This window comes from Nicotiana tabacum, chromosome 3, assembly GCF_000715075.1.
Source record: "Nicotiana tabacum cultivar K326 chromosome 3, ASM71507v2, whole genome shotgun sequence".
Taxonomy (NCBI): Eukaryota; Viridiplantae; Streptophyta; class Magnoliopsida; order Solanales; family Solanaceae; genus Nicotiana; species Nicotiana tabacum.
In genome coordinates this window covers 21,618,835-21,645,972 of record NC_134082.1, presented here as the reverse complement: position 1 = coordinate 21,645,972, position 27,138 = coordinate 21,618,835, and the positions used below count along the sequence as shown (strand labels likewise).

At 36.9% G+C, this 27,138-nt stretch overlaps 1 protein-coding gene across 6 annotated transcripts; it reads left to right on the top strand.

Annotated features, from left to right (window-relative positions):
- Positions 1 to 3,917: 3,917 nt before the first annotated feature.
- Positions 3,918 to 18,021, top strand: LOC107770214 (uncharacterized). 6 transcript variants are annotated; one of them, XR_001644560.2, is made up of 8 exons: positions 3,936 to 4,084; positions 4,186 to 4,269; positions 13,004 to 13,791; positions 13,873 to 14,119; positions 14,212 to 14,415; positions 15,082 to 15,186; positions 16,951 to 17,342; positions 17,771 to 18,021. XR_001644560.2 is itself a non-coding variant. In XM_075249267.1 (4 exons), exon 4 carries the CDS (start codon positions 7,889 to 7,891, stop codon positions 8,912 to 8,914), a length of 1,026 nt encoding a protein of 341 aa, XP_075105368.1. In that variant the 5' UTR covers positions 3,918 to 4,084; positions 4,186 to 4,269; positions 7,196 to 7,266; positions 7,397 to 7,888; the 3' UTR covers positions 8,915 to 10,035. The 6 variants fall into 6 exon arrangements, 2 of the variants coding, with proteins under 2 accessions (XP_075105368.1, XP_075105367.1); XR_001644559.2 differs by having other exon boundaries at positions 13,004 to 13,794; XM_075249267.1 differs by lacking the exons at positions 13,004 to 13,791; positions 13,873 to 14,119; positions 14,212 to 14,415; ... (1 more) ...; positions 16,951 to 17,342; positions 17,771 to 18,021 and adding exons at positions 7,196 to 7,266; positions 7,397 to 10,035 and having other exon boundaries at positions 3,918 to 4,084.
- Positions 18,022 to 27,138: the final 9,117 nt, after the last annotated feature.

Genomic DNA, 27,138 nt, shown 5'->3' with positions numbered 1-27,138 from the left:
TCGTCTAGCATATTTCTTCTACTGTTCTTAGTAGTATTTTCCATTATGTTCTTTGAATCCTTCTACTGTGTTTGCATGTTACTTTGCTATCATGTTTTCTCATGAGTTCTGTTGTTGAAAGAAGCATGAAGAAGTTTTAATTCTTTTCTGAAACTTCAAAACATGTTTCGATTCAATTGCTTGCCCTCTCATCTTTGCTTTGTGATTTGCCCTAGCTAGGGTTTTTATTTCAAAAGATCCCTAATTCTTTCAGACTGAGTTTGAGTCTCTGAACTGAGTTTGGACTTCCTTGTTTGCATATGATTCTGACTCTTTTGCTAAACTCTTTTACACTGAATTTTCTACTGATTTTACAATGGCATGACAATTTTCTTTCATGCTCACATGCTCCTTATGTATGATGAACCTCCCTCTAAAGGGACTTTCAAATTTTGTGATTAGTTCGTGCTTCCCTCTGATTTTGGTGTGATTGATTTCCTTCCATTGTTTGCTAATTTTCCTTAAGTTAAAACCTTCCCTATCTTTCTGACCTGGTTCATTCATAACAAAGTCTCAGACCCTCTGATTTACTAGTTGTTAATTGATCTTTTTACCTTATTTGCACAAACCGTGTATTATCAAAACCCTGTCCTTAAATGACTTTTATGTATTCACCCCTAATTGCCTACTTTGTACAAAGTGTTTGATTAATTCCTTTCCTTAAATGGTTTTACCCGTTTGAATCTGAATCCCTTAATTAAGGGAAGCCTTGTGTAATTGATTGACAATCAGTGCTTTAACTATTTTCTTACCTTATTTATACCTGATTTCTACACTATAAAAGGCACAGTCCTCTTTCACACACTAGACATCAGAATCCTTCTGAACTCATACTCTCTCATAATAACATTCTCTTCTTGTCTGCATTATGGCCTGTCTACAAGACCTACTACTTTTCTTTGTTTGTTTTCGTTGAAACTGGTATGTCCTAATTTAAGTTTCAACATCATCACAATGTATTTATTTACAGCTTTTATGTATCCATGTCTACTTTACTACTTTTGCAAAGTTGAATATTTAACTAGCATGTTAATTTCTTTTGCCTGTTTCTACTGTGAATCCCTGCCCCTGTTTCCCTTTATGTTCTTTGAGTTATAGTTTAAAACATGGAAATATGCAAGTTATTGTTCATGGTTTGAGCTTGATCCCTCAGGGGATCCTAACCTCTAAAACAATGTGTTCTAATAGGCTTGTGGGGTGTGCCAGCAATTTCCATTACTGGGTATGCCCACTAGCCTCTCCTTGCTTCTTTGCCACTTCCCCTTTCCCCTCTCTCAGAACTCTGCACTAGCACTCGCTCTTAGATTCTAAGTTTTGTCCCCTCCTGTGAGCCTTGCCTTGGGACCTTGAGTTCCCTCTGAACTTGGACACTTGAGGGCTGGCCCTTCCACACTGCACTATGACCTAATCCTGCAATGCACTTGGATGTGAGCACTGCCCAGAGTCCATATGAAGCTCTTAGGGAACTCTGACTCATCCAAATGAGAGAAAGGCTTTGGGTCTTGATCTTGGGAGTTGGTTTACTTCATACTTCAGACAGGAAGTCTGAATTAGGCTCTCCTTGGTTGTCGTTTTCAATTTTCTGATGTATTTTCTCTATTTTATTTTTGGATTGTAATAACTTTGTAATAAATTTTTGGGGTGATTAGTGAAAAGGGAGGGATAACCATGCATGCAAGGGTTAGATGTCCTGCTCATAGGGTTTTCTGCACTTCTGCATTTATACAGATACCCTGCCTATAGTTTCTACGCTTCTGCATTTATACAGATACCCTGCCTATAGTTTCTGCACTTTTGCATTCATGTAGATGTCCTGCTCATAGGGTTTTCTGCACTTCAGCATTTATATAGATACCTTGCCTATAGTTTCTGCACTTCTGCATTCATGTAGATATCCTGCTCATAGAAATTTCTAATTTCTGCATTCACATAGATAACTTGCCTACATGCTTATTAATTTCTACATGCACATAGATAACTTGTCTATAGGAATTTCTGCATTTCTGCATTTATGAAGATAACCTGTCTTTATGAATTTCTGCATTCATGTAGATAACTTGACTATAAGAACTTCTACATTCCCATTTAGATACCATGACTATAAGAATCTCTGCATTCGTATATAGATACCATGTCTATAGGATGCACATGCATGTAGATAATATGCCTATAAGTCCTTTCTAATTCTTGCATACTCGCCTCTCATTTGGCAAACATGTTATAGGTTTTAACAACCAGTGAAATCGATATCGCGTTCGTAATAAAATGCAGCACCTAGATAATGTGTTTTAAGTTAACAAACACATAGAAAGCATGCCTATAAGGGTTCTAATCAAATCTAAATCGCTTCACTCGCTTGTAAGTTTAAACTGTCAGTAGTAATGCATTATCGATTGCAGAATTTGTATTATTCTAACCTATTTGTAATCCGTTTATCTCTTCATTTCTGAAATCAGTAGATAGCATGCATATAGGTCTTCGTATAACAATTAGGCAAACCATAAGGTAAACTTGTCAGATTCTTATTAACTACAACCAGCAGGCAGGCCTGATTCAAATTTCTTATCTGAAATATGTAATAAATTAGTCTGCCTCAACCTTTTAAGTTTTAATCAGACCCTAGGCAGTATGTGCAAGACATGCTAAACTATGTGTTTTTCTTTGGTTTTAAGGAGGTTTGATGAGCCTTATTTACTTATGTGCTTTCTCCCCAAACTTGTCACATGTGTTTTTTGTTTGTCGCCTTAGAATTTTGCCTTTGAAACTACAAAGCCTAATACACCTTCTCTTTAGGATTAGTAGCCCTAAGTGCCTCCAGGACTGATAGGAATGGGACGGGTAATAGCATGCAATAAGTCACCGAGACCAATCCGCTCTTTAATATCTTAATAGGGTGGGAAAGGTAGTTATGGATATGTGACCACGCGATAACATCTTGTGTAGCCCCTCATTGAGGAGTGATTACTGGATGTTGTGTGGGATAATCTATATTATTTATAAATCTAGGACCCCCTTTTCCTTTACTTGTTTATTTCATTGTTTACTTTCAAACTATTTTCTCAAAATTCAACTTTTCTTTTGTTTTCTTTTAATTTCACCTCTTTGTAACCCTTATGTGAAAATCCCCTCTTATTTGAAGTCTTACTCGCCTTCATGTTATTTGTACTTAAAGTCACAACCGTAGCCTGGCCGGAAACCACATTAGTGGATCTTGAGAGATGCCTAACACCTTCCCCTCGGAATAATTTCAAGCCCTTACCCAATCTCTGGTTTCCTAAATCAAATTCTTCCTAGTGTCCTAATGCACTCAAATATTTAGGTGGCGACTCTTCAATCCAAACCCAATTCCTAAAAGGGAATGAGTTGTCCTTCCAAATGTCATGAACCCGCTTCCGCAAGGAAAAAGGGGGCACGACAGGAGGCAATATCCTCATAGCCCGAGAACATAATTTCATGGCCTGAGAATCCCTTATCATATTCTTTATGGCCTAGAGCATCATGGTCTAAGGACATCATCTTCATCGCCCGAAGACAACATTCATGGTCTACTACGACAATTATGGTCTAATGCCACACTAGTTTTAGACAACGCCTGAAAAGTGTGCCCAAAAATATATGTGGGCACACTTTTAAGGGGTGGCATTTGTATGGAGCTTTTGGAAACGGAAAATTTGGCTATGCTTGTAAAATGTACTCTTTAATTTATTAGGCCACACTTATTAAACGTTGCTAAATTATAAAGTAATTGGCAACATTTACTTGAGTATGTGGCACTCTTTTTAAGCATGCTCTTATTATAATTGGAAAAGCAACACTTTATAAATGTGCTCTAAAAGTCCAACAAAATATTTGGCTAAAATATAATATTCCTTTCAAAAAATATAATGTTCCCTCCGATATACTCTAGGTGAAATATTATTTTTTTCAATTTCAAAAGGGCAAAAGACTCTCCTCGCTATACTTTAGCAATACTCTCCTCGCTAAAATCTCTGTGGATTAGGGTTTCTGGCTTCAATTGTGGATACTAACGAATCTTCCAGATTAGGTACTGTTAATTTCTGCACCGTCTCACCCTACTTTGGGTTAGTGTTATTGTTTTCAAACTATCGTCTCAAAGGAAGAATTCTCGTTTCCCCTTTCTCTTAGGTACTGTTTTGCACCTTCTCGCCCTCCTCATTCCAGATTGAAGAAATTTATAAAGCTAGAGAAACGGGAATTCTTGAATCTCAGGTTGGTGCTCTTCTATTTCAATATTTTACCATCTTATGGTCTCTGATTGCGGTAGTTGCCTATCTAATTTGATACTTATTCCAGAAAAGAATGAACTATAAATTAATTATTCCTCTTCTAGTCTCCAAGATTAGTAATTTATTTTAAAATCCTAGCAGATTTGTGAGCCTAATTCTACAAATCGGCTTTGTTATCTTTGAATTCATTCATCGATGGGACTTCAAAGTTTTGGTTAGACCAAAATCCAATATTTTCTTGGTCAGCTGCTTGTTAGATAGAATTTGTTTGGTTTGTGCTAAAGATATATGCCATTTTCCATGGGGGAAGAATAGTGTAGTTTTTTGCTAGATACATATGCCATTCCTTATCGAGGGTATAAGGGCATCCGAAAAGCTTATAAAAATTTTAAGCTAGCTCACTTATTGCCTTTATTTTTTCGATTGTATGCTTGGATCTTTTCAATTAGTGTTAGAGCAAGGTCATATGTTCATATTCCAATGGAAGCGACATGGTTGGTGGTGGGAAAGGTGGAGGATTTTTTTTTTTGAGGAATCAAATGTGACGAGTTAGGACCTGCCTCATGGCAGTAGTATGCGGTCAAAATTGACTTGTGAGCTCTTTTATATGTGCATAACGAATTAAAGTTGCATCCTTTGGATCAATTTATTGGAAAGTACTTGATTTTATCCTAATGTGAGAATCATACCACTTGACCATAGCATCCAGTCAACGCAGTTGGATTTAACACAGTTGAAGGTTTGGAACTTACCATAGCATCCAGTAATTTTCTTTCCTCCAAAGTAATTGCTGGAGCGCATGAAATCTGTTGTTGTTGTCCATTTTTTGTCACTGCCTTAACTGATTTTGGCACAGTTTCAACATGCTGCTGCTGTCCAGGAGGTGAGTATGTTTCAAATTGTTGATCATCCCCTACCTTAGTACTTGACGTTTGCTTCTGCCCATGCTGTTTTGTATCTGGGAAATTGATCAATAGCTCATGATTATCTCCATGTTCTCCAAAAGATTCTAAAGATTGTGAGGGTACTTTAAAAACAGAAGTGTTTAATGTAATCAATGGTTGTTTAGCCATATCAGTGTTCAGCATCATTTCCTTCTGGGCCTCCTTAATAATTTGTTCAATATGAGTGTTAGAAAAATGTAGTGTAGGAGTAGTAGAGTTGTGTGCTTGCTTGCCCCAGTATTGTTAAAAGAGACCGCTTCCTCGCTTAAAGCGAGAAGCGATGCGAAGCGAGGCATCTGGCGCTTCTCTGATCTGAAGCGTATCAGGTACACAAAAGCGATCGCTTTCCCTGAAAAAGCGAGAAGCGAGGAAGCGAACAAAGTGACAGAAGTGAGCGCTTCTCTTTATAGCTGGGCTGCCAACGTTAATTAATTAAAAAAGCTCTCTTTATTTAACTTCAAGATCATCAAGTTTGGTCTCAGGTATGTGATTTCTTCCTCCTCCCCCTCCTCCTTTTCTTCTTCTTCTTCTTCTTCTTCTTCTTCTTCTTCTTCTTCTTCTTCTTCTTCTTCTTCTTCTTCTTCTTCTTCTTTTTCTTTCACTGTTTCAGTGTCTAAATAGCAGAGAAATGATAGAAAAAAAAAAATTTCCCCTTCAGTTCTTCTTTTTCTCATTCTCCTCTTCTTCTTCTTCATTTTCTTACACTGTTTTAGTGATAAATTGCAGCGAAATGCTGCCCATTTTTCATTTCAGTTATACTACCATTTTTTGGCATACTTACAACCATTTTTTCATATCATTTATTGTTAGTTGTCTATGCAGTATTTAGTTTAATTTTTTTTTAAAAATTCCGCTTCACTTCAAAAAAGTGAGCGCTTCGCTTCTCGCTTTAAGCGAAAAGGGGCTTGTCGCTTTTCCTCGCTTTATGCTCTTCACAACACTGGCTTGCCCAGATACTCCTCCATCATATTTTTATTTGAGGTAATTGATTGGATACCCAAATCCTTAGCTAAATTGTCATTGTCCTGAGCTTCTTTTCTGCTGTTAAGGCATGGTACTAACTCCTTGGATAAATGAGGTGTAGGCGTAGGAACAATGTCCTTTGAAGTAACTAAACAAAGATCAGCAGTCTTGGCAATTTGCTGCTCTTTTACACTGCTCGGAGATCTGGTTTGTCGATCTTTTAAACCTATGTCACCCTACACCAATTACAATATATTCCTAGAATCCTTCTCACCTTACTCATGTACACTAAGCAAAACATCAAAAGAGTTAGAACACTTGAAGGTTTCTGTTGCCCTTTCCAGATTTTTAAGATCTGAAGCCTCCTTCTTGCTATAAGAAATTAACAGAAACTCATGTGTAATTGATTATACAAAGATATACTGTGAAGAGTTCAAGGAAGAAAAGTAAGTTGTAAAGTTTGACAGTGAAATACTTGAATATTTTTGTAGCTATGATATCACTATAAGTTGTATATATTCTTCTAGTAGCTGCTCGCAATAGGTGCTTTCTTCTTTGACTACAAGTATATATGGCTTCAGGGTACTCATAAATTTCATATTTTTCTTGTTCTGCACCTTTGCACCAATCTCATTTTCTTTTTTGGGTATGCACAAATTTCATATTTTTCTTGTTTCTTCATATAGAAAGGTTATAAGCAGTTCATTCTTTTTAGTAGTATCATGAATGATTTTTCTGATGTTCCCTCTTTTAGTAATTAATGCCCTTTCTGATCCTTTTCATGTCAAATTTTTAAATGTACAAATACCCAATTTGCAATAGTAATTCATGTTGCAAGCTAAGATCTTGTCTTCTTAGATTCTTTAGATGTTCTTCAATTTAGGTATGTGTAGATACCTTTTTTTGTTGCAAATTGACATGGTCAACAATATATCTTTTTATTGCTTTAATTTCCTTGGATTTGTGTTTGTGGATCCTAATTTTACTTTTTTATCCAAGAAGATAAGTCACGCTCGGAAAGATTTGCAGTGGACTTAAAGTTGTATTTGGCTTAGCTTAAGTGTCATGACTAGGTAAGAAAGTCCTATTATTTTACAACACATGATTTTACAGATTTATTCTTGACATTTAGGATTTAGTTTTACCATATAATTAATGCTTAAATGATTATATATTTGAAGATCTAATAAATTTTATTTTTAGGAATTCAAATGTTCCATCCAAGGAATGGATGGATTTACCAAGGTATAGCAAAGAGTATATCGAGGGTGTTCAATATTTCTTAGATTTTGCTTACTCTTATGGAGATCATCAAGGCGAAGAAATTCAATGCCCATGTGCAAAGTATTGTAATATTCATTGGACTATAAGGAATGTAGTGTATGAACATCTAATATGTTATGGGTTTGTTAAAGGTTATACAAGATGGATTAATCATGGGGAATGGGAAATTTCGGTGAATGTTAATTGTGAAATGGATGATAATGTTTACTCTTACGATGATATTGATGAGTTGTTGAATGATCAATTTAGAAATATTGCACATGCTGGAGGAGTGCATGAAGGCTCAAATAAAGATGCCAATAAATTTTATAACTTAGTTGACGAGGCAAGCCAAGAACTATATCCGGATTGTAAAGGATTCTCTAGATTATCTTTTACAATCCGTCTATATTTGTTGAAGTGTCTACATGGATGGAGCAATGCGTCTTTTACTTCTCTTTTAGAGCTATTAAAAAGGAGATGCCTGACTTGAACATTCCTATATCCTACAATAAATCCAAATCTATGGTAAAGAATCTCGGTCTTGATTATGAAAAAATTGATGCATGTCCCAATGATTGCATGCTATTTAGGAATGACCATAAGGATGATGAATATTGTCATGTTTGTGGATCATCTCGATATATTAAATATACTGAAGTAGATAGAGATGAAGTAGATAGCGAGCTTGAGTCTTCCAAAAAAGGTTATCGTGTTCCAGCAAACAATTTGAGTCACTTTTCATTAATTCCTAGACTTAAAAGGCTATTTATGTGCTCAAAGACAGCAGATACATTGAGGTGGCATGACGAGGAGCGTTCTAAAGATGGAAAGTTAAGGCATCCTGCTGATGGAAAAGCATGGAAAGACTTTGATAGCTTGCATTCAGAATTTGCAAGGGATTCTCGCAATTTGAGACTTGGCTTAGCAAGTGATGGGTTCAATCCATTTCGGACCATGAGCATATCTCATAGCACATGGCCAGTTATTTCAATGGTGTATAATTTGCCTCCTTGGATGTGCATGAAGCCAGAGTATTGTATGCTTTCTTTGCTTATACCTGGGTCACGTTCACCTGGAAATGACATTGACGTTTATTTACAACCATTAATAGAAGAGTTAAATGTTTTGTGGGAGTCTGAAGTAGAAACATATGATGCTTCAAGAGATCAAACCTTCCAAATGCAAGTAGCTCTTTTATGGACAATCAGTGACTTTCCTGCATATGCTATGTTATCCGGTTGGAGTACAAAGGGAAAGTTGGCTTGCCTATGTTGTAATTATGGCACTAATTCTCGTTTTCTTAAACATGGTCGAAAAATGCATTATATGGATCATCGTGTTTTTCTGCCTATGGATCATCCTTGGGGATCTAATAAAAGGTATTTCAATGGAAAAACAGAATTTAGGCCTCCTCCGCCTTTGTTAAAGGGAACTGATGTGCTTAATAGCTTATGAAATTTTAACAATGTGTTTGGGAATAAGAGAAAGAGAATAAATGATGGCCCTTGGAAAAAAAGGTCAATATTTTTTTGAATTACCTTATTGGCAGCACAACTCGTTACGTCATAACCTTGACGTAATGCATATAGAGAAAAATATAGTGGATAATGTAATTGGAACTATTTTGAACATTCCTGGCAAGACAAAGGATCATGCAAATGCTCGTTATGATCTGAAAAAGATGGGCATTAGGAAGAACCTTCAACCAAAGGAAACAAAGGATGGCAAGAGAACAAAGTTTGCAAAAGCATGTTTCTCAATGACTAGTGGTGAGAAATCCGTTTTCTGTGGTGTTTTAAAGACCGCAAAGCTACCTGATGGTAGTGCTTCCAACATATCTAGGTGTGTGCAGCTAGATGAAAGAAAATTATCCGGTTATAAAACCCATGATGCCCACTTCATGTTACATTACTTGTTGCCAATACCAGTTAAAAGCATACTTCCTGATCATGTTGCTATCCCTTTGATTCGTCTAAGTTCTTTCTTTCGTCGTTTATGTAAAAAAGTTATCACAATGGAAAAGCTATATTACTTAGAAGTAGAGATTAGAGAAACAACGAATCAATTGGAAAGAATTTTTCCTCCAACATTTTTTTTATATGCCTATTCATTTGGCAAATGAGGTAAGGTTGGGAGGTCCAGTTCAAAATCGATGGATGTATCCTCCTGAAAGGTATATGTGTACATTAAAATCATATGTTCGCAACAGAAATTATCCAGAAGGATCTATTGCTGAGGCATATTTGGTTGAAGAGTGTTTGACTTTATGCTCTAGGTACTTACATGGAGGTGTAAAAACTCGATTTAATCGACGACCCTGAAACAATGATGAATATGATTCAATTAATGCACAATCTTCTAGTTTATTCCCTAATACAGGTTGTCCTTTAGGAGCTAAAAAGAGTGATCCAATTGTTTTAGATGACATGTCACTAAATCAGACACATATATACTTATTAAACAATTGTGATGAAGTTCAAGAATATATAAGGTAATTTAATTACTTATATCATTTATTTATGTAGATTGTTATTAAATTACTTTATTTATCATTTTACTAACAAATAAAAATACTTGTTGTGTAGAGAATATGAGGTTGAGGTTAGTAATCAGAGACGAGGATCTAAATGGAGCAAGGCCAAGAAGTATAGTCAAAACTTCTCTCAATGGTTTGAAACTCGTTCTTTGAAAGAGGATTTGCCCGATCTTATAAAGCAATTATCCTTCGGACCAAATTTAATTGCTAAAAGATATTCTGGGTATCTCATTAATGGATATAAATTTCATACGAGGCAGCGTGATGCAAGACGTAAAACACAAAATAGTGGTGTTACATTAGTCGCCCAAACTACAAGTTTTGCAAGCTCAAAAGATAAAAATCCAGTTGAAGCAAATTTGACTTATTACGGTAGAATAGTTGATATAGTTGAGTTAGACTATTATGGCCATTTAGGGTTGTCTTATTTAAGTGCGACTGGTATGAGGTTGAAGAAGATATTTATGGCCTTACTTATGTCTACTTCAACAAGAAATGTTATCAGAACGAGCCTTTTGTCCCAGCATCTCAAGTACACCAATGCTTCTATATGCAAGATCCATATGATCAAGATAGATATTATGTTATGAAGACTATCCCGAGAGACTTGTTTAGCCTAAGTGATGAACTTGCATCTAATGCCCCACAGTGCTATGAAAATGAGCCATCTGAATATTTGGCTGGCCCATCTATACCGGTGGATAATGGTGAAGTTGCCTTAGTAAGGAGTGATGTTCCAACAACCATTCTTGATGTACCTCCAGAAGGATTTCTAGCACAACAACTTGAAGTTGAATCGGATGAAGAGTTTGATTTTGAAGACACATCATCAGTTTTTTTTCTAATTCAAGTAGAAAATAGCTTTGCTATTTTTTTATTAATAGCTAGAAATACATTAAAGACTGTTGCTTTAGTTTTAAATTGATGTTGTCTATTTCGTCAAGTTCAATATTGAATATTTTCTTGCTTATCAATTTCTTTTATGTGCACATATATTTTATTGCTCGTGTATTTTTAATGTGTCCCTTTTGGTATCACTAGAAATTACTTGATTGGTTATTCAATGTGTCCCTTCTAAAGAACCATATTATATTATATGTGGATCGAGAATTTGTCCTCTAGTTTTGAATAGAAAAGTGAACGTGAGTAAGTAGAAATTATGCTTCGGAATTTGTATTGTACTATTAACTGGAGTATTAGAGCAAGTTTTAAAGTATATACATATTTATTTTTTATTATTATCAGGTGGTGCACATGCAACTAAAGAAGATATTGGACTAACAAATTTTAAGGAACCAAGAGATATTGAACGGGCATCTTTGTAACTTTGTGTAATAAATATATGCTCTGAAATTGTTTATCTACATATCTTCATATATCCTCTGGAACCAAGAGAATTGTTGGGTAAGGGCTCTCAGTTGTCTTATTAGAGTTCATTTCTTTGAGGGAATTCTGATGATGGTTTAAACTTGCACCTCCCTTAAGATTAAGGATGTGGGTTCCTATGGAAGTGCAGGATAATATAATGAGAGAACAATGTTGGATGGATTGGAAATAACAAATGAAATAAGAGTTGAATATCTCAGTTGATATGCATTGATCTGTTTTCAATGGTCCCCTTATTTCCTGATACCTCTCAGCAGTTATATCTCTGGTCTTTCACTCCCCATGCCTCAGTGCATATTCTGTCTAGTTCCTATATTATTGTTGAAATAATCATTGTAACCTATTGTGAACACCAGCTTGTAATTCTTAAAGTAGGAAAAGGAAACAAGCATAAATGTTCTGCAGCATCATGAACCATGCTTCAGTTCAGTATAGGTTTCTTGTTAATCCAAGGTTATGCATGACGATGACAGAATGCACAATTCCATCCTCCATATTTTGTAATTGTTGGAAACAGTGTTGTTAAAACGACCGCTTCCTCGCTTAAAGCGAGAAGCGATGCAAAGCGAGGCATCTGGCGCTTCTTTGATCTGAAGCGTATCAGGTACACAAAAGCGATCGCTTTCCCTGAAAAAGCGAGAAGCGAGGAAGCGAACAAAGCGACAGAAGTGAGCGCTTCTCTTTATAGCTGGGTTGCCAACGTTAATTAATTAAAAAAGCTCTCTTTTTTTAACTTCAAGATCATCAAGTTTGGTCCCAGGTATGTGATTTCTTCCTCCTCCCCTTCCTCTTTTTCTTCTTCTTCTTCTTCTTCTTCTTCTTCTTCTTCTTCTTCTTCTTCTTCTTCTTCTTCTTCTTCTTCTTCTTCTTCTTCTTCTTCTTTTTCTTTTTCTTTCACTGTTTCAGTGTCCAAATAGCAGCGAAATGCTGGCAAATTTTTTTTCCCCTTCAGTTCTTCTTTTTTCTCATTCTCCTCTTCTTCTTCTTCATTTTCTTACATTATTTCAGTGATAAATTGTAGCGAAATGCTGCCCATTTTTCGTTTCAGTTATACTGCCATTTTTTGGCATACTTACTGCCATTTTTTCATATCATTTATTTTTAGTTGGAGGGATGTATTAGGGCATATTGGCCAGGAAACTTTGTATAAATTAGTTGGCCTCTTGAGAAGCAGTTCGGGTTGCCCTTAACTATTCAAACTTTTAAATTTAGGAAACATGTATGGTGTACCTCTAATGGGAATGATGACATGAGAAGTTTCTTTTAGGTTTAACAGGTGAAAGAAATTATGAGAAATTTATATGCACCGGAAGCCAAACACATAAAAAGTATCTTCTGGTGGTAATAATTGGGAATTGTATGGTTATACAAAGACATAGGGAGGAGGCAGGAACTGGTGCTGCTGCTGACATTGGTTCTCATGGTCTTTTCTAATACTCTGATCAATTATAGCTTCTGATCCTATGTTCAAAAATTTGTTGATCCTCCACAAAGGGTCAATAAAACAAATGTAGACTAGGGGTTGTTATGTGTCTTATTTCTTAAATATTTACTTTCTCACATACTGTTATATATTCTTACTAGTTGTTAGGCTAAAGTAATTTAATTTTTTTTGTATGTAGGATGAATCAAGCGGTAGCTCTTAAGAGAAAAGTTCTGAATCCAAACAAAGCTCAAAGTCCAATGAAGAATATAGGTTTCGATTTCCAATACCGATCAAGTGCTGAACTAGCCAAAAAATTTCAGATTAAGAGAGAAAAGCTTGCAAGTGATCGCAACGATAAAGCTACTAAAGAGCATGCATTACTTGGAGTTAAAAGAAAGAATTGTATGTCTGCAACATTAGAAGGACAAAGTAGATAGAAGTTAACTCAATCTGATGTGTCAGTTCAAAAGTTATAAAGGAATAGATTACCGGCGTACGAATCAATCCAATCGTCTTCAAGGGAAGATCTGAACACTTCACATAGTATTGCAAGTAAAGGACAAATTAAACAAAGGTCAATTCAATTGGAGGAGCCCATTCAAAAGCAAGGAACAAGTAAATTACCTGTGCCCACATCCATGATCCAATCATCTGCAAAGGTAGATCCTAACACTTTACATATTCTTAAAAGAACACAAGATGGAGGAGAGAAACAACTTGATATTCAAGAGCTACAAAATTGCGAAGTATTAATGACAAACTCAGTCCTACCGTCGACGAGTGTTAATCAATTTCTAAAAAAATATGGGATACAAGTCGGTGGTGAAAAACATCCTGATAATCACCCAGAATATGAAGTCAGATTTATGTCCTCTCTTATTATTGATGAGCGTGAAATAGAATTGGATAATAATGATGCACAAGATGAAGTTGGTGACGATGAATTTATTGGAGATGAGGAGATGAACATCGATGGTGCTGCAGGTGGTATGTCTTAAACCTTATAATTATTCTACATATTTTGATTTTTTTTCTTCTTATGTCTTGCTTGTTAAATCAATCTAGGGACATCAGAGAAGAAAAGAGTTCGAGGGAAAACAACATGTAAGAATATTCATGCATGAAGTTTTGAAGAAAGAGAGGAGGTGACATTTGATAAAGGACAAGCAGTTGGACCAACTGACAAAAGAGTGTCTGATTTGACCAACTTTTTAGGAACAATTGCAAGGAATCCAAGATCTATCCCTTGGTGCATACTAGTTGGCATGCTGTGTCAAAGAATATTAAGAAACGAATGTGGGAATATGTCAATGTAAGTATAATTAATTTTTCAATTATATATTTTTTTGTATTTTTCCTACTAAGAAAAGATATATATATATATATTTGTGTGTTGTTTTGCAGTCCAAGTTCTTAATTCCAGCTAAAGGAGAGAAGTGGGTAATGACTGGTCTTCGTGATGCTTGGAAGTGACACAAGAGAAATATTAAGAAGAAATATTTTGATAAAAATGCTACTATTGACGAAATTCTACAAAATCGTCCCAATGAGATACCCAAAGTTCAATTCCGTCAATTGATTGAGTATTGGGATTACGAAGATGTCCATGTAAGATTAAACCATACATTTCTACATTTTCTACCTATTGTTGCAGTATGTTACAAATGGCATTTCTACATTTCTACATTTTCTACTTATTGTTAGCTACCTACTATAGTTTTAGTAGAGCTGTCAATATCAGAGCAACCTTGAGAAATTAATTACAGTCTTAATACGATGTAGAGTTAGTCCACTCATAGAGGTTGATACTTTGAGCATTTTGTATGCAACTTGCAAGCCTTAATACATTGTCTAACACCATATAGTATGTACTGAGCTGTATAGATTAATGCACCAGTAGCAATAAAGGATGGTCGGAAATTAAGAAGTTGATGGCCACCTGGGATTCTGCCTTCAACTGCTGCTACTAATATTAGTGAAAAAATAGAAGCAATAAAGGCCACATTCAAATTATATTTTTAGCAATAAGTATATTGTTTCCTTTTTGATTTATTAATTAATATGCTTCTTTTATTGTTAGGCTATGTGCCAATTAAATTCTGAAAATAGGAAAAAACAAAAGTGGAGGCATCGAATGGGACCTATTAGTTTTGCAAGAGTGTGTGTGGCATTGTTAATATTTAGTCGACACTTTGTAATCTGACTTTCATTTCTTTTTGTACTTTGTCGAAACATAGTGATGTTTTTTTATATCTTCTTTGATGTAATTTGTAGCACGCAACCAAAGAGAACAACGAGGAACCATTAAAGTCTGAAATGTTTATTACAACTCGTACAAAGAAAGGGAAGGAAGTTCATACGGATACTCAAGTTGCAATAGTAAGTCATGCTGCAAGTTAAGTCTTGTTATTGTATTTTCTCTCTTGAATGTGTTTCTTTAATATGGTTTTATTTGTACAAGATGTTAGATATTTGTCAACCCTTCTCAAATAATATGATTGTACCTGCACAAGATTTTTAATATGATGTTACCTGCACGGAATTCTCCATTCTGTATCTGTGAGTCATAAATGTTGAATGAAAATAAATATTCAGAAGTAGATGATATTATTTGTTTCAGAAGTAGTCATTTGGAGCAGATACTTGTCCAGTCTAATAGAAGCTCGAACCACCATTGTCCAGTCTTCCCTAGTTGATTTCCTTGCTATTCCATTGTCCTTAGATTTAACATCCTTTGATCCAGTAACCTATCCAGCAGTTTCCCCATTACTGCTGAAATTTTTAGCTTGCAAAGCAATCTCACGATCCTCCTTGTCACTTTTAGGTTCAGCGGCTTCTCGTGAATCTTCCTTTTGCACAACCTGCTCGCTCCCATCCTTCAAAAGATTTGTTTGTGCACCAGTAGTAGATTGATTATCAATTGGATGAGTAGCATCTTTAGCTTCCACACCTGTTGATTTATCAGTTGTTTTACCCAATCTAACAGTAGGTCGATCACCATCTGTCGCACCAGCTTTTGCCTTCTCATATGCAAACTGTTGTACATTAGTTTGCCCTTGTCCTTTTTGTCCAGGACCTGGACCTGTAGCAACACCCTGCTCGTTAACCTCCACTTGTCGCTGCACCTTGACTTTAGATTTCTCAAGATTTTGCACAGCCTCCATCTTCTTCTCATTATTCCTCGTAAGTATAACATTGTCCATAGCGACTGGACATGAGTTACTCTGCCCAACAACAGCTACATCCTATGAAAATCTAGCAAAAGCTGTTTCAACAGGTACTATAGCAGTACTAGCGACAACTGCTACATGTGATGTCTTAAACGGATTTTCAACATACTCATGATCCCCTTGATGTGATTATGAAGCCTGTGTAGCAGCTGTAGGATTAAACAAGAAATTTCATAGGTGGTATATCTAGTTCAAGGTTTAAATAGGATTAACCAGATAAACAGGAATTTTCATAGGTGGTATATCTGGTTCAACTTATTCTTAATTTTTGGACTTGTCTCTAATTTCTCTATATCCAGTGCTAGTCACGGTTCTGATTTATTATGTGCAAATAGCTGAAAAGAAGTTGGGAAGTTGGGTGCTAGTTCATAGGTTGAAGAAATTAAGTACCTCATACGAAAGACTGACAAACCCAGCTAACAACTGAACTTTTCCTGCCGCCTTTGCATTTGATGAGACTTCTTCATTCATATTAATCTATCAAATACCTAAGTGGTCTTATAGTACATTATCTGAAGCAAAGGAAACATTTTGCAGGCTATCGCTATTTGGTACATGTTCACAAATTTCCTTCTTGGACAAGAGTTAACTGCTTCTGAACTTAACACCTATTTTCCGATTAAAAACTACAAAAGCGCTTAGGTTTGCTCCTTTGAGCAATTCCTTTGGTCACTAAGAATGAATACGGTTAGATTGTGCTGGATGTTGCCAATGAATTCCATCTAGGAAGTAACACGAAAATACAAAATGAAACTTCATAGTAAAATGGTTATGATCATTGTCACTGGAAAATCTATTGACATTCTTGGCTAAATTTTGAGGTATGTTTAATCTGACTAGACTTGTTAAAATTTATTTTAGTGTTCGATCTATCTTGACTTGTAAGTGATGTGTAATAATATTTTTTTGACAGTCTGAACTTCAGAATCGCCAAAGTTCTGAAGAAATAGCAGATGATGCGTTTAGGGTTGTATTTGGAAAGGAGCAGCCTGGTCGGGTTAGATGCTATGGTAGATCGGTGACGACAAGCTCTCTGAAAAAAGATGAAGAAATCACCAAGCTTAAACAAAAGCATGTCAACGAAATAACTCTCTGAAGGAAGAAATGAAGGAAATGATTAGGGAAGAAATGCGATGTTTTTTTAGTCAATTGGTGAAAAACAACCCTGGACTAGATTTTCGTGATATACAAGGGTGCGGTGGATCTAATATTCCTTTACCGGTTGATGCAAGTATTGCACGAGCTATGAGAGGAAAAAATCTACAACATTGTTCTGGCTCAACTCATGCCCCGAGTATTGAAAAGGTATTTATATTTTACAATTCCAAAAACTACCTCAATCATAAGAAACGTACAAAATCATGCTTTCTATAAGTGTATGATAGAAAACTGAATCTATTGCCATGACTAAGATTCTAGAGGTCATAATGTTTGAAAGTAGACTATAGAAAAAATATTTACAGAGTTGGTTATTGGTATCTCAATAGGTATTTTGTTTTTTGATGAGATCATTTTGGAACAGTATAAATATTTTAAGTTCATGTATAATGATTTCTTAATAAGCACACAAGGTTTAATGCAATGATTTGAGGCACAAAAAGAAAATATCAAAGTTTGCATTTGACAAGAGTATTCCAATCTTTTTGAAGGGTCTGTAAATTGTAGCTTCTAATTTTTATACTATTTTGTGTGTGTGTGTGTTGTTTCCTAATTTTTTCATTTTTATTGTGTAGGAAAATACATGTGATGCAATTGGAAATGGTGGCCACAAATCAATTTGAATCATTAAAGTGAATGGTGAAGACCTTTTGAACAAGTTGTTTATTTTTGTTGACACTAAATATGAGTACATTTGATTTTGTAGAGGTCTTTGCTAGTGAACTTCTTGAACCAACATTGCTTTATTACTATAGATAGTACACAAAGTGTGTTTCTTTTGTTGAAATTTATTTCAAGTATATGCATTTGAATTATTTTTATTCTATTACTTATCATTTAAATTAATGCTTCATATATATATATATATATGTGTGTGTGTGTGTGTGTGTGTGTGTGTGTGTGAGAGAGACAGATAGAGAGAGAGAGAACTTGATGCAAACAAATATAGTTTTTTAACCACAAAATTGTGGCTAATATAAGTATTTGAAAAATAATTTTGTAGTGTAGACAAAATCGCCACGCTTAGAAAGTGTGGCCATAGGGATTGTCAATCTGGCATTGTTAATGATAAATGTTGCTCTAGAAGCCACACTTTGTAAGCGTAGCCTATAACGTGACAAAGATCACGCTTTATAAGTGTAGCCTTATGTCACAAAAGTGTGGCTATATGAGAAAATATAAGTGTGGCCTTTTTACCATATCGGCCACACTTTTAAAGCGTGGCTTCTAAGGCAACACCTACAAAGTGTGGCTAATAGTCAAAGGTTATGGTACTTTAGGCCACCCCCCAAAAAGTATTGCCTAAAGTCGTAAAGTGTTGCCTTTACCCAAATGCTACACTTCTTGGCATCTTAGGCCACACTTCTCAGGGGTGATTGTAGGCCTAAAATACTGTAGTGGTCCAACGGGAATTTGCATCATGTTTAAATTATGCAATATATGCCTGTATTATTTATTGGCAGGTAACCTAGTGAGCAATGGCTATCCCAGCAGGAGCGATCGCGCTCTAGTTTCCCTCGGCCATATCAAACCTAACCATTCCCATAAACCGTTTACTCACTTAGCCCTGGATGTTGCGTCCGTTCTTGAAATGACTTCATCGGTATACTCCGCCGATGGATCCTGAACTATATATGGCCTGATTCCTGTAAAATCAGGGATATGTAGGCAACTCAGAAGCTAGGGTGCAGCCTAAACCTCTTCAAAACGTTTCGCTCGGCCAAAATTGGCCATCATATCTTTACCCGACAACTCTTTCATCCTTCCCGGGTAAAGAGGGGCAGTTGTTGATATCCAATTTTTGATACCCAATTTTTTCTTATATATTTTCAATATGCAAAATACCTTCAAAATAGCATATATAAGCATGTCAAAATGTTTTATTATTTTTCCATAATTCTTTAAGGTTTTTAAATTGATTTATTTCCCTTTTTCATCCATAAAATCCCAATAATTATGTCCAAAATTATTATTTTTGATGATTCATTTATTGGATTTTTATATTTATGCCAAAATATGGCTAAGGTAATTTTACATATTTTTACAATTGTAATTAGTATTTTTAAAGCTAAATTGCATATAATTACAATATTAGCCATTTTAAGGTTTAATTACGTTTTATATTCATAAAATCGAGTATTGTATTTTTAAATTGTTATTTATGTGTTATAAATCATTTTAGTACTTTCAATTTATTTTTTCAGAAAATATTTGCTATTTTTAATAAATTAAAAAAGGAAAAGTGGCTATTTAAATTTTAGCCCAAATTGGTTTTCAATTTAACTCCAAATCAAACCCAATTCCAATTAAAGCCCGCACCTAACCCTTTTTAAAACCAACCCGAACCCGGATCCCCACCTACCCCTTCTAATCTAGGTTGTTGATCATTCAGATCAACGGCCACCATTACACATTACCTTAATTAATTCCAAACGACCCCCCAAACCCTCTCATTGTTACAATCCGCCTCCCTTGAATCCCTTCCTCTGAAACTCTCTCTGCAACTTCACCTAAACCCTAGCTGTCGCCACTCAATTTCACCCTAATTCCTTTCAATCCCTACCTAATCCATGGACTCACATGGCTGTTTAAGAGGCGTACCGGTCTCCTATGGCTCCTGGGTGTTTGTTTCCATGATTTCATGGACAGATCTCAAAGGGATCTGGTCCATTCCTTGCTCAACCTCTATCTCTGATCTTTTTCTAGCCACTCATGACCGTTCGAGTCAGATCAATGGCTTTTCTGGCTAGATCAGTAACTTTTCAAAGTCTTTCTCACTTTTTTGGGGTTCTCTGAAACCCTAGCTTTTAAGATCTTTCGATTTTCTTTCAGATCTATCTTAGATATATGTATGTTATGAACTTTTTGACGTTTTCTCAAAAGTTCTTCGATTTTCTTTCAGGTGACTCTTCGTTTTCAAACAAGGGTTTCTTGAAACTTTTTTTAAAGACCTTTTCTCCGATTTTCAGTGTTGTTTTACTATGTTTAAATGATTTGCTTATGTTTTTCTTCTATCTGGTTCATCGTGTTAAAACCCTAAGTGTTTTGGTTCTACTTGGGGTTCTGAAACTCTTTGTTTATTTTATACGCATGTTAGTTTCGATTGAGTTCCTTATGTTTAGATACTCTTCTTTGTTTAATTTGACTAATTCTAAAGTTCTTACTTTTTAAAACTCGGCTCTGTCAAAACCCTAATTCCTTATAAATCTTTTCTTCACTTATTACTATGGATTTAAAGATTATTCTTATTTCTGTGTGTTGGTCTCCTTTACCTGTTACTATGTTTTCTTCACTTTTGATTCTATGTGACTACTTGACCTTGTTGACTACTGTGCTTCGAGTTGGTTTCTTTTACTACTGAGTCCTAGCTTACTCCTACTATTACTGTATGTTTAATTTGCTCCTTTTTGTCAATATGTTTGACCCTGCATGTCTAATATGCTTGTTCATTCCTTGTTATTTATATGTTGAAGTGTAGAATAATGATTCTTTCTTGATTGATCTTGATTTCCTCAATGTTACGACTAATTGCAAATATTTTCTTATAAAACCCCTAATACCACCTGTTTAATTGAATTGATTGATTCCTTTCTTTTATTTGTTGTGATATTGTACCCCTGCTGAATCCTTTTCCCCAATTAAGTATATTTTGTGCTTAGACTCAATTATTTACCTTATACTTTCAATATCCCCTATATGGTTAGAAATCAATCTTTCTCAAACTGATTTCTTTCCTTAATTAACCCTGTTAGTATCCGTTTGAGCAGTAATCCCTTGATTAAAGGGAAGTACTCGTGTTAATTGATTCTGATTGTGATTATTTCCATGTTGTTACCTTATTCTCTATTCGTTTTCAAAACTATAAATACCCAAATGCTTTCACTAACAAAACACGAACAACAGAGTTAAAAAACACACACTTACACATTAAAACTCTCTTTCTTTTCTCTATTACTTGTGCTATTGCCTTGTCTAGCCGGCTGAAAGCCAAGGCTTGACTTTGGAACACTGATTGCCTTACTTCTTTTTTGCACTTTGCTCCTTTAACTGGTAAAAAGAGTGGGTAGTTGTGTATTGTGGGTAAATTGGGTAGATAACATGTCTATAGGATCTAAATGGATTTAATAATAGAGATCATGCCTATAGGGTTAAAATCAGCTTTTAATACTTGGATATCATTCCTATAGGAATTAAAATCAGCTATAATAGAAATCATGCCTATAGAACTTAAAACCAGTTTAGTTGGAGAAGCAGTTTAATTCACGTTGTTCATTAATCTGTCGCTTCTTTAATAAGTTTCAAACACTGCCTTAAATTAATATAGTTAGAAAGCATGTCTATAGGATCTCAAGTTGTCCGTTTAAAATTTATCACTATTTTACTGCATTCCTAATCAATATAGATATCATGCTCATAGGACATCACTATTATGCCTAGGAAAGCCTTAGGTAATAATTCGAACAATAATTGAAATGCCTTTATTTAATTATCAACTACTATAACTAGCAGACAGGCCTGATTCGGGCTTCTTATCTAAGTTACGTAATAAATTTGGTTCTGCTTCAACAACTTAAAAACCCTGCTTTAGTGTTTTAAATTTAGACCTTGACTGTGTATACGTCATGCTGTCTATGTGCATTATTTGTGGAGGTATAACTGAGCCTTCTATCTGCCTACATGTTTTCCCTTGATTGCAGTCTTACATGTTTTGTATGTCGCTTTAGTATTTTTACCTTTAAACCTGAGGTCTGCCTAGAACTTCCTTCTTTTAGGAATAGGAGTCCTAAAATTTCTCCGGGACTGATAGGAAGGGACGGGTAGCAGCATGCAATAAGAGTCGAGGCCAATCATCGCTCTAATTACCTTTACAGGGTGGGAAAGGGTAGACATGAATATGATTATCGGTGCATTAATACCATGTGTAGCCCCTCTCTTGAGGAGTGTCATACCGGGCATTGCATTGACGTGATCCATGTTACAAACAAATCTAGGACCCCCTTCCCTTTTAAAAGTATGTTTAAATTATAACTTTTTCTCACCTCTTCTTAGTTGTTTTCTTACATGTGTATTCAAACTTAAATCCTCTACTATTTGAGCCAATACTTGCCTATTTGCCAATTGTACAAATTTATAAAACTATTTGGCCGGGAACCACACTAGTGGATCCTGAGGGGTGCCTAACACCTTCCCCTTGGGATAATTTCAAGCCCTTACCCTATCTCTGGTTGTCCAAACATAGTTAGAAATGAACCCTATAGGTGTCCTAATGCACCTTAAATAATTAGGTGGCTGCTCTTCAAATACAAACCCCAGTCCTAAAAGGAATGAGTTGTCCCATACCGAATGTCATAAACCTGATTTTTCGATGTGAAGAGGAAAAAAGGGGGCGCGATTATAACCAGCCGAACCAAGAAAACTATGAATTTATGTAGCTGAGGACAGTCTGGGCCAACTATGAACCGCCTCTATCTTCTTCGGATCTACTTGAATACACTCACTGGACACCACGTGCCCCGAGAACGCCACTGAGTTGATCCAAAACTCACACTTGAAGAACTTGGCATAAAGCTTCTCCTACCTCAACCACTACAACACAACCCTCAAATGATGGGCGTGCTCCTCCTAGCTATGAGAGTATACCAGGATATCACCAATGAACACAATAACAAATGAGTTGAGATAAGGCAGAAACATACTGTTCATCAAATGCATGAACGTTGCTGGGGTGTTGGTCAACCCAAAAGACATCACGAGGAACTTATAATGACCATAACAGGTCCTAAAAGCTGTCTTTAGAATATCCGAGTCCCGAATCTTCAACTGGTGATACCTAGACCTCAAATCAATCTTAGAGAACACCCTCGCTTCCTGAAGCTGGTCAAATAGATCATCAATACGTGGCAAATGATATTTGTTCTTGATTGTGACCTTGTTCAACTGCCTATAATCAACGGACATTCTCACAGTACCATCCTTTTTCCTCACAAACAGAATAAGTGCACCCCAAGGTGACACACTAGGCCTAATAAAGCTCTTATCAAGGAGTTCCTGAAGCTACTCCTTCAACTCAGCCAGTGCCATACAGTACGGAGGAATAGAAATGGGCCATGTGCCCGGCACCAAGTCAATACCAAAGTCAATATCCCTGTCGGGCGGCATACCAAGCAGGTCTACAGGAAACACATGCGAAAAATCACATGCACGGTTGATCTTCAGAGATTTACGAGGTAGTTGCCCGACATTCGCAGTCCTTATTTCTCCTTCCTTGTCTTTTCTTTCGCTATATTTAGATCTAGACTTTGATAGACACTTCATTTCTAGACTGGTATTGTATAGATGCTCATGAGCTCAGTGACATACTGATTTGGGAGTTATTTTTTGCACTTGTGTTTTGGGTTTTACCCCATTTTTTATAAAAAAAACTCCGGTTATTTAAAATTTTATAATTCATTTTCTGTTAAATGTTGGAAGTATTTTGGAAATGTCGGCTTGCCTAGTACCAACATAGGCGCCAACACGACAGGTTAGGATTTAGGTCATGACAAGTTGTTATCAGAGTCTAGGTTACATAGGTGTCACGAGTCATGATCAGGTTTACTAGAGTCTTGCGGATAGGTATGGAGACGTCTTCGAGAGGTTGCCCAACCCTTAGGAAAACATTACATTCTTGAATTCTTGTTGTGCGAATCGGTTGATTCTGGTAACTAAACTTCTGTTATTCTATTCTCTCACAGATGGTGAGGACACATACTACTGGGTAGGATGGACAGCCACCAGTACCACCAGTCCCGGTCGCGAGAGGTCGAGGTCACGGTAGAGGTCGCGGTAGGGGTAGAGGTGTAGCTCGTACAACAGCTACGCCAACACCTACAGATCCACCAGTTGCCCCAGTTTAGGAGCAGGTTCCAATTATGGATGAGCCTGTAGGACCAACTCAGGCACCACTTGTGCCCATTGTGATTCTCGGCCTTCAGGAAACCTTAGCTCAGATTCTGACTGTGTGCACCAGTTTTCCTCAGGCAATCGTAGTTCCGGCTGCAGCAGCCACTTCCCAGGCCGGGGGAGGTACTCAAACTCCCGCCACACGTATACCAGTGCAGGTGATGTAGGGACTCTAGACACCAGGGGCACTACCAGCCCAGCTGGTTGCAGCTGCTCAGGCCCATGTGGTTCCTATTATGTTTGATGATGAGCAACGGAGACTGGAGAGGTTTGGGAGACTCCAGCCTCCATCTTTCGGTGGTACAAAGGCAAAGGATACACATGGCTTCTTGGACAAGTGTTAGAGGATTCTTCGTACAACAAGTATTCTAGAGGCCAATGATGTCTCGTTCACTACTTTTCAATTCTCTGGGGCTGCCTTCAGTTGGTGGGAGGCTTGTGAGAGGCGTATGCTGGTCATCGCAACATGACTTATATGGTAGGAGTTCTCCATTCTCTTCTTGGAGAAGTTCATGTCACAGTCTCGTAGAGAGGAGCTGTACAGACAGTTTGAGCAGTTATGTCATAATGATATGTCTATGACGCAATACGAGATGAGGTTTTTTGAGTTGGCCCTTCATGCATTTTGGTTGGTTCCCACCGATAGGGAGAGGATCACGAGATTCATTGATGGCCTCACATTTCAGCTACAGTTGCTTATGACTAGGGAGAGGGCATCTAGTGCCGCTTTCGATAAGGTTGTTGACATTACTCGGTAGATAGAGATAGTCCACAGCCAAGAGCGGGTTGAGAGAGAGGCTAAGAGGTCTCGTGGTTCAGGTGGTTTTAGTGGTGTTCCTTCTAGGGTCAGTTTCACCACGACAGGGGTTGTCCTAACAAGTATGCTCAAACGACTCGACCAACTCATTGTGGTGCATCAATTAGCCACGGTTCTCACAGTGCTCGCTCAGGATAGTCTTCATTCAGCGCACTACTAGTGCAGAGTTCTTACCATGCCTCGTCCACTCAGATTTCTATGGGTAGTTCCTCGGGATATTAGGAGCAGCAGTTCCTTTAGAGGAGGGGTTGTTTCGAGTGCGAGGATCTTGGTCATATTAAAAGAGATTGCCCAAGGTTGTTGAGTGGGACTCCACAACAGAGTTCTCGGCCGATAGCGCCAGCACCAGCAGCTAGGCCACCCACTCAGCCAGCTCGGGGTAGGGCTCAGCCAGCTAGGGGTCGCCCTAGAGGGGGAGGCCAATCAGGCAGAGGTCAGGCCCAATTCTATGCTCTTCCCGCCAGACCAGATGCCATTGTTTCAGATGCAGTGATCACATGTATTGTCTTAGTTTGTCACAGGGATGCCTATGTATTATTTGGCCCTGGTTCCACTTATTCGTATGTATCATCGTATTTTGCTCATTATATGGATAAGCCCTGTGAGTCTCTAGTTTCAGCTGTTCATGTATCTACATTGGTAGGCAATACCATTGTTGTGGACCTGTGTCTATCGGTCATATGTATTGACTGTTGGGGGATTGGAGACTAGGGTTGATCTCTTGTTGCTTAGTATGGTCGATTTCTATGTGATCTTGGGAATGGATTGGTCATCTCCATGTCTTGTTGTACTAGATTGTCACGCTAAGACTGTGACATTAGCGATGCTGCGGTTGCTACAGATTTAGTGGCGAGGTTCTCTAGACTATGTTCCCAGTAGAGTGATTTCAAACTTGAAGGCCCAGCAGATGGTTGGAAAGGGTTGTCTATCTTATTTGGCCTTTGTAAGGGATGTTAGTGCAGAGACACCTACTATTGATTTTGTTCTAGTGGTAATATCAATGCCCACCGTGTCTGGAAATACCTAGATCTGCACACGAAGCACAGGGTGTAGCGTGAGTACAACCAACTCAGTTAGTAACAATAATAAATAAGAAACTAAAAGATATTGATGAGCTACACAGTTATAGCTCATTTCCAATAATCTCAACAAGAAAATAGACGTGCTTTCAAATCCGGCAATTTAAGACAAATCAGTTTATACATGCCAAGTTCAGGTAAAAAAAGGGATATAATATCTCCCAGAAGTTTCAAAAACAGTGACATATAGCAGCTATGTGTCACGACAATGAAAGCAAATACAGCCTCTCAAGGCGACAATCACTCAATCTTTCTCAATAGCTCATCACTCGGCTCTCAGCCCTCAACACTCACACTCAATAGGTACCTGTTCTCCCCGGGAGTGTACATACTCCGAAGGAGCTCCTACAGCCCAAGCACTATAATCCGCATAGACCATGTGCTGAGCGTATGACTCATGTGCTATAATGTCATGTTAAGATCCGCACGGAAATATCACCTGTTATAGTATCTGTGAGCACGTGATTTTTGTCTTACGCGACAATCGCTCCAAAAGAAATAAAAAATAATAACAAATGGTCCTGCTGTACAATTTTTGGATTTTATGTGACACTTTGTTAATTGTTTATGATGTTTGCCCATTGCTATTCTATTAAAATAAAATACAAAAAATGTGTGTGTCAGGCATAATTTGAACCGTAATTCGGTTGTTAAATAGAAAATCATAAAATACGCATTTTTATCCTGATTTGTTGTTTTGTTTAATCTTACCTACTTTTAACATTTTTTATATGTGTGTGATAAAAATAAACGTTAATTAATGGTTTTAATTTTATTTAATTAGGTTGTGTGTTTTTAGAAAATTAGAAATAAAGAAAAAAGGCTAAAATTTGTTGAAGTTGGGCTGATCCCCATTTCAAATTTAGGGCCCAAATGAGCAGCCCAAGTTACCAGTCCGAACAGCCCACCCCCAGGCCACAAAACGACGTAGTTTGACACCAAAACTACGTCGTTTCAATACCAATCCATCTCAACCATTCAAACCAAACTGATCCAACGGCCAAGATCCCACACCCCGTACCCACTAATAGACCCGACCCGTCTCACCCGGACCGACCCAACCCCTTTTAGTCTAAAACGACACCGTTCCCCTTTAACTGAAGGA